This window comes from Bipolaris victoriae, assembly GCF_000527765.1.
Source record: "Bipolaris victoriae FI3 unplaced genomic scaffold scaffold_2, whole genome shotgun sequence".
In the NCBI taxonomy this organism is placed as follows: Eukaryota; Fungi; Ascomycota; class Dothideomycetes; order Pleosporales; family Pleosporaceae; genus Bipolaris; species Bipolaris victoriae.
In genome coordinates, this window is record NW_014575390.1 from 504,279 (window position 1) to 516,980 (window position 12,702).

Consider the following 12,702-nt stretch of genomic DNA (forward strand, 5'->3'; position numbering starts at 1 on the left):
CATCACACAAGCTGAGGCTTGAACAGGGAAAAAGGCCAACAGAACCATGTCTCTTTCGAGGAGGCTACGTACACACAACAGTGCATTCTGTTTTCTCTGTAGACCTCAACCTCCCTGGCCTATCTTGGCTCGTGCGCAATGCCTATCTCCATCCGTTTTAGGCTATGATTACTTCCTGCACGTGTACCACACTTCTCCTCCGACATCGCCACATTGAGCATTGGAGCACACCTGCCTGTCACCGACCGAATCGTAGTGCTTTTTACAAACAGAGTGATACCAGCCGGGATTAGAAGCAAAATTTGCTGACACGACCAGTTCCGCCTTGTCCTTCTTGTCAAATGCCAAAACGTCCCAATGAGATCCATCGGCCACTTGACAGTGAGAACAACCCTCGCCGTTGGAACGCTTACCATCGTTGTAATGGTGGCATGGAATACATATCCACCCCGTCGGTGCATCGTCCCGGTATCTTCGTGCACGTGCGGTTTCGTCCACTTCGTTGTTGTGTATTCTACGCGCTGCGAATCCCGCAAGTTCCGAGTGAGGCTCGCGTGGTCCTTCTTTGGGAGAAGACATGCAGCACCCCATTTGAGAGGTCTTGTGCTCGAGCGGAACAACTTACCAGTGGCAATGCCCACGGGCGGGTTATATGTCTACTTCCTGTGTGTGCTTGCTTCATTCAGGTTGATTGCTTCATCCATCACGCATGACTGCGCTGGAAAGCCCTATGGCCGACTTGTATTCTTCTTGTCAAATGACTTCCTCATCATATGAGCAAATTTTGCAGTATCAATCATGTTAGTTACTTGTGGCACCAGTAGGTGACCAGCAGGGTGAACTTGTAAACTAGCTTTGTGCCAGGAATGCTTTTCACACTGGTATAAGTGTCTTTCTGTAATCCAGACTGAATCCATGTTCCCTATGTATTGCAATAGAACTGCTTACAAAAACGTCAAATATACTAGTATACTCGCAAAACTCACACTATTTTCTATTACGAAGTAGAAATTGAACATGTACTTTGCATGTACTCTAGCCAACAAGTTCAACAAAGTACACAATTCATAGGATCTGTCAATGGTGTCTTAGCCGTCCTTTCCTTCTGCGCCACCAGAGTATTTTCAGAATTCGATTGGACTCATGTGAAGGCGGGAATAACGTGCAGATAGTAACAAGAACGCATATACCCGTACCAAGGCGTAACGCCTGCTGGAACTGACCCTATCAAGGTGCGCGACCATGTTGCACGACTTTTGCGAGACATGCACAGCCTTGCGCTCGTGCGCGCTGAAGGATCCCGTTCAAATACGAAGATGTGCCGCCCTTGTGGACCACTCCCTATCACCACTTCTTCTTCTCTTCTTTATGGCTGAACCCGCGAATTCGGAAGTAGAAACCCCAAGCGCCCCGGTGCCTGAGAAAGCGACAGATACCCCTGGTCAGAGACAGGAGGAGGCTTCCGCGTTTGTGCGTTCGTGGGAAGGGTACCCCAAAGGCTATCCTATGCTGGCCGAACGCATCGCTTTGAAACCACAGACAGCTATCTATCGTAGATTCGCCGCTCTAAATTCTCGGCGTATACTGTATCTTCATGCCGAGCTCTGCATCCTGGAGAGACGTCTGCGGATAATCGAGAAAGAAGAGAAAGAGCGAGACGATGAATCAGGCAAAAGACCATCTCACAGATACGCAGCCGACTACGAGCGCATGCTCGAACATCAAGATGGCGATGGGAAACCGCATTTGGAACTTCTCGGGACAATTGGTGAGAAATTGAACCAGTACAGTGAGTTAATGTCACTAGCAATACAGACGAAGGGCAATATGACTAAAACACTACAATTCTAGATGAAGCACTGCTACAAGTCTCATACCTATCCCAGATCCCAGCACCGCAGAAATTTGACCTCACCGACCTCTACCACTTCCTGGGAAGCGAGTCCATGGGGCCGTGCTGGCTCGCGGGTACTGATCATGGCACTTGGGGCGCTTGGGACAACCCCGAGCACCATGCACCAGACCTAGTTGGAGTACATCCTCGCCCAAGGGCTGATGATTTCTCGCAATGGATTGTAGAGAAGTCGGTGCGTCTATTTTCTTGTGGACTCGGCCGTTTCACAAAAGGCACCCCCAACCTGGGTCGCAAAGTGTATTATGACTCGGATGTCCTGAAAATCACGTCTTGGATCACGTGTATCCTGGCATCGCTACTGCCCATTGCCTCGATTTTGGTCCTGTTGAATGTGCCATCGCTCAAGGGCCGGCTTTGGGTCATTGCTGCCTTCAATATCCTGATGAGCGTGTGTTTGAGAACGTTTACAGAGGCGAAGAAGTCAGAAGCATTTGCCATTACCGCTGCGTAAGTCGATCCTTTACGAACATGTTTTCTAAGCTTTGTGCTGACACTTGTAGCTTTGCTGCTGTTCAGGTGGTGTTTGTAGGAACGGATCGTGATCCGGGGGCCCGGTGAGCGCTTGTCGTTTGGTGGTGGCACTCAGGTGTTGTCTTTCATTATAGTATCAACCATCCCTCGTGACTTATATACTAGTACTATATGTGTTTGTATGTGGACTATACTGGGCTTGTCCCTAGATGGAAAACGTTGTTTTCTCGGAAATCAATATAGCTAGAGGAACATTACTCTTCAGCCCAATTCAAACGTCTGACATTGTAATTGTGATGTGTTACTCCGAATGATAGGGCATGCCATGTAATAGGCCCGAGATTTTCACATCCGATGCTTCCATGCCGAGGCGCTAGTTATGCTCCGCCTCGTCGACTTCACCCATTCCCATTACGCGAACATTTCGCATAGTACACTCCGTGTCAGCATCATGATGGAGTCGCATAGCAGCTATGTCGCATACCCTGTTGGTCATAATGTGCAGTTCATAGTCATGAGACATATCAACTCTCTCGATCGACGAATCTGGTAGGTAAGCACGGCTACATTTCCACAACCGCACTGGCCTCGAGCAATTCCATGTCAGACCATAGCAACTCCAACCGTGTCTTTATACTACTTACCCCGATCTGGCGCTTGGAAATCTGACGCATTACTTTCACCCCAGGATATCCCAAGAACAACCCCGCAATCTGGCCAGCCTGCCGTGGCATGCCTAGAACGCTGGGCACATCAAGCTTAGTTGCTGTGATCGGATTGGTCCGCCCTTCGTCCATCTCATATCCTCCTGGGAGTTTCTTCGTCTCGGCGGGCCATGCTTGCTCGGCATAACTTGCATCTCAGCACCAGACTGGCGGTACTGAGCGCGGTGGCGGCTAGTGACTCTAGGACTAACTACCATTCTTGGGCAAACGTCCTTCACCCAGGCTTTCCCCGCCATTCTTCATGTCTTTGCTCGTCTTGGTATTGGCCTACAGGACCGAATTGGCCATTCCAATCCACGTGTCTATCGTACATGATGATGACCCGGGAGCTAGTGACTGTTTTCATTGGATCAAAAAAGCTTCGCGGAGTACTGCTTTGGCCAAGAGCTGAAAATCACCTCGGCTGGAACCATCTTGATGGTAGTATAAATGTTGGGGAGCGCATGCCCCAGAATTTCCCCCCTGCAGATCTTCGTGGTTGATCTCACCCTTTGGTTCTCGATCCAGTCTGACGACCCACTCTCTACACCATGAGTAACGAGACAGAAGAAAAGGTCGATGCAGTCCTCAAGGAGAGCTTGACTCCACCTGCAGCCGGCAGCGCCAGTGGCGACTACATCTTTGACGAGATTGAGGAGAAGAAGCTGGTCCGCAAGGTGGACTGGAGGCTCCTACCCATATTAGGGGCTCTGTACTCCATTGCGCTAATCGACCGTACAAATGTAAGTAGAGGGACTCGGCAGGCAATTCTCTTATGGAACACTCCTAACAGAACTCTTAGATTTCCAATGCCCGTGTCGCAGGCATGGGACAGGACCTTCGTCTCGATATCGGGGACCGATATACAATTGTGCTCGTCATGTTCTTCCCTACCTACTTTCTCCTCGAACTACCTTCCAACATCGTGCTGCGCAAAGTGGGAAGTGCAAACTGGCTGTCTTTCATCGCAGTGTCTTGGGGCGCCGTGATGATTGGCCAGGCCTTTGTGAAGAGCTGGATTTCACTTACTATATGCCGTGTGCTGCTGGGAGCCTTTGAGGCTGGGTAAGTAACCTGGCCTTCAATCCCCTAGCCTTGGAACTGTTAGCTAATGACAAAATACTCTAGCTTCTTCCCCGGTTGCGTTTATCTCATTACGTGTTGGTACCGCCGCTATGAAACACAGAAAAGGTAAAGCAAGCGCTTAGGCAATCACAACACTGGACAAACAAGCTAACCTATCTTTTAGGTTGGGCTTGTTCTACCTCTTTTCAGTTGGTATCGGTGGCCTGGCAAGTATTCTAGCCTATGGCTTGATGCAGATGGAAGGCCTTTCAGGAGTCCGAGGGTAAGCAGATGACAGCCACAACCCCCAACCGCTACTTGGGCATAAGTGTACTGACATGTAGCACAGTTGGCAATGGATCTTCATAATTGAAGGAATCATTACAGTCGTCGTCGCCGTCGCCGCCTGGTTCATCATCCTGGATTTCCCCGACAAGGCCGAGAAGAAGGGTTTCCTTACTTCCACCGAAGCAGCTGTGATCATGCAACGCATTGAAGACGACCGCGGCGACTCTGTCGATGACCCGCTGACGTGGGCAAAATTCGGACTGCATGTCAGAGATATCAAGTTGTGGGGATACGCGACGCTCTTCATGAGCACTACAATGCCTGCATACGCTTTCAGCTACTTCCTCCCTGTTATCCTGCTCGGCATGGGTTACAGTGCAGGGCAAGCCAACGCCCTCGCTGCCCCACCCAGTCTCGTTGCCATGTTCGGAGCCTTTGCCTTTGCATGGCTGGGCGATAAGTACCGAGTTCGAGCTCCGGTCATCGCAGCGCAGTCTATCATTACTATCGTCGGGCTCATGATTGTTGCTTACGCCGAAAACAACGGGGCAAGATATTTTGGCACATTCCTTGGCGTTTGCGGATGCCAGGGTAATGTACCTGCTATCCTTGCCTACCAAAGCAACAATATTCGCGGCCAGAGTAAGAGATCGGTTGGCAGTGCGCTGCAGATTGGATTCGGAGCCATTGGTGGCATCATTGCGTCGACCGTCTTCACGCAAAAGGAAGCGCCCAGGTATCTCACGGGACTCTGGGTTACTGCTGCTTTGCAATTTTACATTCTGGGTGTCCTAATATGCTTTACAGTGTATTTCCGGAAGCAAAATGCGGTGGTTGAGAAGCAAAGGGCGAACGGGGAGCCCCTGGCTGAGAGGGAAGGACAGGCGGGGTTCAAGTACACGCTCTAAGGCGTGGACGAGTCTTGCTGTGTATGATAACATCTCTTTTGCAAACACGGTCAAGGAGTAGTACAAAGGAATACTATGCATATACTATGCAATGTCTGCTGCACCCCGCTTGTACTACTATTTTGCGCCTTTCTCTCCGTGGTTAAGCGTGACACGATGACGTTTTCTGCCCAACCACTACGTGTCGCAGGTTGGACCCATGTCTCCTTGTCTCAGCCTCACTCGTAATAGCAGCAGCTCCTCAGTCAGCAACGCCATGTGCCTCAGCTTGGCTCCCTAGCCCTGCTTGAGGCATAATTACTTCTTTTTTCTTTGCACTTGTACACTCTTGCAAGCCTATCTTCCTTCGCATCCCATTCACTCGCGAACATACGCACATACAGTACTTAATCGTAGTCGCTAATCGTCAACACCCTGACCCCAAGTCCGGCTCAGCGCTTTTATAAGCATATACGCACATACAACCACGCGCGCAGGCGCGACACAGCCCAAAATACCACACACCTTCTACCCCCCCATCTACACACCATCTCGACGTCTCCCACTCTGCACCCCAACCATGGGCTCAAAACACCACTTACACGTCGCCCACCAGATTCCTCCTCACATGCACCCAGCTGAAGTCATTGCCACACTCCACGATCACGAGACCGCCCTCACACTGCAAGCGCTCACCTGCGGCCACACAAAAGCGCCCTCGACCTTGCCTTCGACCCTCAAAGACACTTACTGGTACCCACCAGACCAGTACCCCGTCTCCACCTACAACGTCACAGAATGCATAACATGGTTCCCTGGCATCGGCGAGCTGGGCAAAAAATACATTACCTTCCCAAGTTGTTTTCAGGACACACGACAGGGACTCAAGACAAGGGCGGATGCCGCTGCCGGTGTGACTGTGCGTGCTGAGTTCCGGGTGTTGGAGAATGGCGAGGCGGGGAGCGAGGTCGAGGGCGAAGGTATGGGTGTCGGGGACGCCAAGTGGGTTCTCGTTGAAGACGTAGAGGTTACATGTGCGTGGTATCTCATGCCATTCGTCAAGGGCAAAATGGAGCTCGCGCACCGCGATGTGTGCCGCAAGATCATCGACAGGGTCGAACATAAGAAGCGAAGTTCGATGACGGCGGTCCAAAGACAGGACAGTGGAGCCGAAGCATCAGAAGATTTGAATACTGGCTTTCTTCAGGAGACTAGAGAGCATTACAAGAAACCACAGCCCGTGCAGTTCGGGCAGACACATCAGACCTTTGAGGCAGATGCAGTGGATACACAGAGGACGGCGATACCTAATGCGGATCTGCCGGACAAGATTACGTATAGGTGAATCAATCACAGTCGTTCTGTGTATTCCACAATACCTTTTGGATGCCATGACCCGCACAATATTTCCCAAGTAACAAATAACGCGTTGGATCAAGTCGCATGTTGCTCATAGTAGGCTACCTTTACATACTTTTGCTGGCGATGATGTACATTAGCCTACATGCTCACTAGTCACGATAGTGTATCACTCTCAGGAAGTAGTCATGCATTACGTGATGCAGTTGAAGAATGAACAAAGAAAGACTCCCCATTGTCGAAATCCAGTATGGAGCATGGCCAAGACTTCGGAAATAAAGCATTGGGACGAACGACGATCATAACACGGACCTTGGCAACGGATCATGGTACCAGAAAGTCTTCAATTTTCCTACTGTGCATGGTCACTTGGTGGTAGATCTCCGCTAGCTCATTCGCAATAGCACACTTACATACATCGCGTGTTCACTGTGCGTTTCTGCACCTAGATAAATAAGAAATATATCAATATCCTGACGTACCTTGGATCAGGTCTCGACTTTGCCCGCTGAAAAGACATGTGCGGGCTAAGAAAGTAATATAAAGTCGTGCTTCCTGAAGCGTGTTCAATTATCCATCTTCCAATAATCATCCACTCACCATCACTTTCCAATATAATCTTCCATCACCTACTACCGATCGAAAAATGAGAGCTTCGTGGATCCTATTCGCCTCTACGCTGTGCACTAGCGCCTACTCCCAAAGCTTCCAAGCATCAGGCTCTGCCCAGCAAGTACTTGACTCGTCCGATGTATTCAGCAATTCGTATAAATGCGAAAATGGTGAGTAATCTCACAGCTTTTTCTTTTGAAAACATGTCGATACTAACATTGACAATTAGGTGCCAAACCCACCCCCAACTGTGTCCATCCGTCGGAGAAGCCTACTTGCGCATGTACTTGCAGCAACGGCATTACTTTCAACCAGCCACTCTCGCCCAACCCTCCAACCTACCCATCCGACGAAGCCTGCCAAAAAGCCAAAGCCGACTGCCTTTTGCGTGAGCAGCAACTAAACGCCCAACTCACCGAAGCCCAGCAAAGCGCCGCCGCTGAACTCAACAAGATCAAACAAGAGCACCTACTCCGCGAGCAAGACCTCCTCCAAAAAGAGCAGCAGCTAACCGACGAGCTCAACAGCCTGCGCAGCCCACCCTGGAAATACATCGGTTGCTACACCGACAACAACTACCGCGTGCTACGAGATGGCTTCAAGAAAGACGACAACATGACGCGCGATATGTGCGCGGCATTCTGCAAGGGCCGCAAGTACTACGGTGTACAGTACTCGGTTGAATGCTTCTGTGGCGATTCGTTCATGACTGCGACGGAAAACGTGCCAGAGAATAAGTGCAATATGAAGTGTGGTGGAGGTACCCTGAATTGTGGAGGGTCGCATAAGATGAATATCTTTGAGAAGGTGTATTAGAACTTGCTTGGATGCGGGGAGCGAGAGAGGGTCTTTTGGGGGTGTGCGATGTGAGCGGCAAAGTTTTGTTGTTAGGAGGAGGTGGGATGGAATGTCGGGGCTAGTTGAACAAAACATGCAGATCAATTTAGTAGCAAGTAATTGGAGCATGATATGCCGTGGGCGGTAGTAGTCGGTAGCGGTTAAATTGGTTTGAAGGGAATAGACTTGACTTTGATACCTGCAATCGTGGTAATGTTCCATTACCTGACTAGTAATATTCAGAGCAACCACGGTCGTTGCCGATCATAGTCGCGTAAAGCTAGCAAGACACGGAATGAAGTTTGCACTTTCTTTCGTTGCTATGTACAACCTATCCGGAGGACACTTGTACTCTGCGCACCACAAACGTCATAAAATACGCCTCTGGTCCACATAACCAGAGTAGATTGGGGTCTGCAGGTTGTCGTCCTGTCTCCACCTCCCACGAGGTATTCGTTTCGCTTCCAACCTGGTCCCATAATCGCTTCCAGCTTTCATGGCTATGCATGAAGAACTTCCCAGTGTCGGCGTGATACCCCTCAGTTTCCTGGTCCGTTCCCATATGTCCCCCAAATACCAAGAACTCACAGTTTGGTTTGGATAACCTTACGAGCCGATGAGCTAGCCGCAACTGCTCGTCCCACGTAAAGAGATGGAAGAAGTACTGGGCGTGGACTATGCTGATCTTCCCATCCAGCTGATCCAGGTCAGAGGGCGTTTCGAAGATGTTCGCAACGATGAACTTTGACGCTAGATATTCCTTGTCAAGAAATAATTCGTATCCCAGATTTACAAGTTCCGTCTTTAACTCGCATCCGTACAAGTTCTCCGCCGGCATGCCATCAGTAACCTAAATTCATATTAGTAAGCCCATGGTATCGATGTAGCTATAGCATGTGTAGAGGTCGTATACCATTCTGCGAATCTCTTGGCCAAGGCAGCAGCCGATATCGAGAAGTTTTTCCCCGTTTAGGACACGTTTCTTGACTTCGGGGTAGCATGGTGCCTCTCGTGCTTTCAGGTTTAGGAAGTAATATCCCCCAATGCATGGATAGCGGGACTGAGCATCACGTAAGAGTCAGATCATGCTCGTGCCATATTTGTACCGCTTACAATTTGGTACGCTTTATCTCGCTGCATTATCATCAGTGTCGGGCATGTCTTAGACTCATGATCCACATACCACTTGCTTAATGTGCTCTGCGACACGCTCGGCGGGGATTTTGCTGTGTTTCTCAAAGACCTCTCTTATGGCAGGTTCAATCGTTTCCGGCTCCTCCTTGTACCAAGATGCGTGTGAAGATTCAGGACTCATGGTGCCTGACGATGCAAAAATAATGCAGAAAGGTGCAAATAGCGGTAGGCTTTGTGTGTGACAATCGTAAAATAAGTGAGCCTCTTGAAATCTCCAATCATTCACCGCTATTCGAAAAGCAATACCAACTGCCGCTCCGCTGAATTCTACCCCAATTTTGTAAGTCCGAAAGTCTTATTGGGTCAGTGCTCATGTAAAGAGATCTTGTAGTATCTATTGTCCACTAGGAAGACATCATTCATAGTCAGATGACAGCTAGACTCATGAGCGGGATTTATCGTGTGACCCAAGATGGTGGGCGCCTTACCTTTATCTTGAATTACATCCTCCGTTCGAACTTATTGGTAGTAAACTAAATGCAAGCGTGATTCAAGCGTGCATATACGAAAGTTTATTACTATTCATGACCACGTGATGATATCCCGTTCGCGTTTAGTTTCCGCGGTTAGCCTGCAGCGAGAACAGAAACCCTCATCATTTCTCGCAGAGAGGAGCAGAATCTCGTCGTCGTTTCAATAAACTATCCAGAGTAGGTTACTGCTGGCCTTGAGCCAGGGCTTCGTTCATACATCGTCAATGGTCGCAATGCAATAATGTGGAGATGAGCACATTGCTTCTCTCTGATAGCACAACGTATCTTCTGGCCATATTGGGGTGTAGCGCTCGTTCCAGCGCCTGACTGGCTCCACTCATGTCCGAATTACTGCGTACTATGGTATTGAATAGTGTAAGAAAAGCCCTTGTTACGATAACTAGTCAGAAAGACGCTAGAGATAGTAGCGTTCTAACCTGTTCTAGAAACTTTGACAAGTGTCAGCATATTTGAGAGGGTTTCGTACGCTATAATGTAGCCAAAAGTCATGAGAAAGAACGGAACATGTAGCAGAAAATTCTTTCAAGGGTCCTAAACACCCATTCAAGCTGAGAGAGTAAGGGCCAGATTCACATCGTTTCGCATGTTTCTTCACTGCTGATTGGCTAAAACAGATTTCGCAGAACATAACTGTTTTTGATAGCTAACGGCTTATTAAACATGAATGGAAAACGGGCTATATTGTCCTATTTGCCAACCGTGTGACCCTTCTCACTGAGAATCTGTCCAAAGGCTTCTTCTAACAATCCTAAACCTTCGTCGATTTCCGCCTCCGTCACGGTAACAGGGGGAGCAAGCCGAAAAACACCTCCCATACCCGGCAAGTTTACCACATTACATGAGAGACCGAGCTGGAGAGCACGATTGGAAACGGCTTGGCCAAGTTCAGGTCCAGGTGCCTTGGTTTCCGGATTGGATATGATCTCGATTGCCTGGAAGAGGCCGCGTCCACGAACATCGCCAATACACCAAAACTTCTTCTGTAGCCTAAGAAGTCCTTGTCGCAGCTGTTCTCCACGTTCAGCAGCTTTCTGTGGTATATTATCACGCTCCACGATCTCGAGAACCTTGCAGCCAACTGCTGCAGTAAGCGGGTCATTCAAGTGGGTAGTTAACCACAGAAAACCTGAGTTGCGGCACTTCTCTTCGATCTCAGCAGTAGTAGTGACAGAAGCAAGGGGAAGACCACAACCGAGAGTCTTGGAAAGACAAAGAATATCAGGGACGATGTTGTCTTCTTCGTAGGCAAACATTTGACCAGTACGGCCAACGCCGGTTTGTGCTTCATCCATAATGATGAGCATACCACGCTTCCTGCACTCTTCCTCCATGCGCTTCAAATATCCTTTGGGAGGTACTAGAATCCCTCCAGTAGAAAGGATAGGTTCCATGATAAAAGCAGCAAGGGAGCCCACGCTCTGCCGGTCAATCATGGACCATCCATATTCAAGCTCCGTTTCCCAATCATAGGACCCGTCGGCCTTGCGAAACACAGAGCGGTATGGGTAGGGAGCAGGGAAGGCGAGCTGGCCAGGCATTGTAGGTCCACCATTTCTGCGCCCAGCAGAGTAAGTAGCTGATCCCGAGCCTTGTGTTAGACCGTGATAGCTGGCCGAGAAAGCGATGACCTCAAACTTTCCTGTGGCGCACTTCGCTATTTTGAGAGCAGCCTCAGTGGTTTCAGAACCTGTGTTGAGGAGGAATGTTTTGCAAAGCTGGGGTGGCAAAAAGGTGGACAACCGGCGAGCCAGTTCAACAACAGGTGCGGTAACCATGTTGCTCAGCAAGTGATCTAGATCGCCGACATACTTCCGCACCACCTCTACGACATCTGGGTGGGAGTGTCCCAGGAGAGAGCTCATTTGACCGGATGTGAAATCAAGAATGGACCTGCCGTTGGAATCGTGCAGCCGTACCCCCTGGGCCTTGATGATGATGGCTGGGGAGAACGGAACCCCAGTGTACATGAGGTACTTGTCGACATCTTCCCAGAACTTTGTTTGTTCGCTGTTAACCAACTGGCTACCCATTTCGGTAATGTGTTTGAGCAATTTGAAGGATCCGCTGAGGAGGCGAATGAAGAGGGATTCTGTGAACGACGGATTTGGTGTGTAGCTTGTATGATGCGAGAAGAGAACCTACGCAGGGATTTCAATGAACAAGAAAACGATTTTTCTCTATCTTTCGTTTAGACGTTTCATACCGCGTACATGAGCTTTATACATGTATCGCCATATACGAATGATACCATACTAACATGTAGGTGTCGATGGCAAGTATCTCATGATTGGCTTGCGGTGGGGTTGTCGATCCCGCGGCCCCACACGCGCGGGAGGTACGCCGCGGGAATGTACTTCTCCTATCATAGGATTAGCATACGAATACCAATGCTAGCGAAGACACTCCGTCCACTTTTTATTCTAAAAATCCGGGGCAAACAAGGATGACCTAAACCTCGGTTGCCAACGTTCATCGTCTCAAGTTATCTCCAAGCACCCTGACCGAAGCGCTGACAGCTCGCAAAATGGCTAGGTTCCGCGCAGAAAATCATCTTACTCCTCTTTCCGTGTCGCCGTATTTCCCTTGACAATTACCTAAGTGGCCGCCAGTGCCGAATCACATCTCACATTTTGGGCATTCGAGCCTCTGCTTCCTACCATAAGTCTTTTTGATTCAGACCTGATTACCTAGTACTCGAAGTTCGAGTCACCATGTTTTCGGTAAGCTCTAGAACTGGCTGCTGTGCTGAGACTCGTTGGGGCGGCATCGCTTGAACGATACTCGGACATGATATCAGCGACGTGCTTTCTTTCTTAGGCTACAAAATGAAGCTACCAGAGTAGACACGTGGGTTTGCTTTGTTTTCCTTCAGCATG

The 12,702-nt window shown here is 49.4% G+C and overlaps 7 protein-coding genes across 7 annotated transcripts; 5 read left to right on the forward strand and 2 right to left on the reverse strand.

Moving 5' to 3' along the window:
* Window positions 1-1,368: 1,368 nt before the first annotated feature.
* Window positions 1,369-2,366, forward strand: COCVIDRAFT_84933 (hypothetical protein; the record flags this gene model as incomplete). The annotated part of the gene is made up of 2 exons (XM_014706729.1): window positions 1,369-1,789; window positions 1,852-2,366. 2 exons carry the CDS (start codon window positions 1,369-1,371, stop codon window positions 2,364-2,366), a joined length of 936 nt encoding a protein of 311 aa, XP_014562215.1.
* A 1,275-nt stretch (window positions 2,367-3,641) lies between these two features.
* On the forward strand, window positions 3,642-5,351 carry COCVIDRAFT_84724 (hypothetical protein; the record flags this gene model as incomplete). Its single annotated transcript, XM_014706730.1, has 5 exons — window positions 3,642-3,833; window positions 3,893-4,155; window positions 4,219-4,281; window positions 4,340-4,438; window positions 4,505-5,351. The coding sequence occupies 5 exons, from the start codon at window positions 3,642-3,644 to the stop codon at window positions 5,349-5,351; spliced, it is 1,464 nt and encodes a 487-aa protein (XP_014562216.1).
* A 559-nt stretch (window positions 5,352-5,910) lies between these two features.
* Window positions 5,911-6,675, forward strand: COCVIDRAFT_22079 (hypothetical protein; the record flags this gene model as incomplete). Its single annotated transcript, XM_014706596.1, has 1 exon — window positions 5,911-6,675. The coding sequence occupies one exon, from the start codon at window positions 5,911-5,913 to the stop codon at window positions 6,673-6,675; it is 765 nt and encodes a 254-aa protein (XP_014562082.1).
* Window positions 6,676-7,410: 735 nt separating this feature from the next.
* Window positions 7,411-7,721, forward strand: COCVIDRAFT_50819 (hypothetical protein; the record flags this gene model as incomplete). Its single annotated transcript, XM_014706731.1, has 2 exons — window positions 7,411-7,471; window positions 7,531-7,721. Coding segments are annotated over 2 exons (252 nt in total), but the record flags the coding sequence as incomplete, so codon positions are not given.
* Window positions 7,722-7,850: 129 nt separating this feature from the next.
* Window positions 7,851-8,117, forward strand: COCVIDRAFT_84820 (hypothetical protein; the record flags this gene model as incomplete). Its single annotated transcript, XM_014706732.1, has 1 exon — window positions 7,851-8,117. A coding segment is annotated over one exon (267 nt), but the record flags the coding sequence as incomplete, so codon positions are not given.
* Window positions 8,118-8,469: 352 nt separating this feature from the next.
* COCVIDRAFT_11525 (hypothetical protein) lies at window positions 8,470-9,453 on the reverse strand (the record flags this gene model as incomplete). Its single annotated transcript, XM_014706555.1, has 4 exons — window positions 8,470-8,988; window positions 9,052-9,198; window positions 9,252-9,272; window positions 9,322-9,453. The coding sequence occupies 4 exons, from the start codon at window positions 9,451-9,453 to the stop codon at window positions 8,470-8,472; spliced, it is 819 nt and encodes a 272-aa protein (XP_014562041.1).
* Window positions 9,454-10,512: 1,059 nt separating this feature from the next.
* COCVIDRAFT_84870 (hypothetical protein) lies at window positions 10,513-11,856 on the reverse strand (the record flags this gene model as incomplete). The annotated part of the gene is made up of 1 exon (XM_014706733.1): window positions 10,513-11,856. The coding sequence occupies one exon, from the start codon at window positions 11,854-11,856 to the stop codon at window positions 10,513-10,515; it is 1,344 nt and encodes a 447-aa protein (XP_014562219.1).
* Between the last annotated feature and the right edge of the window lie 846 nt (window positions 11,857-12,702).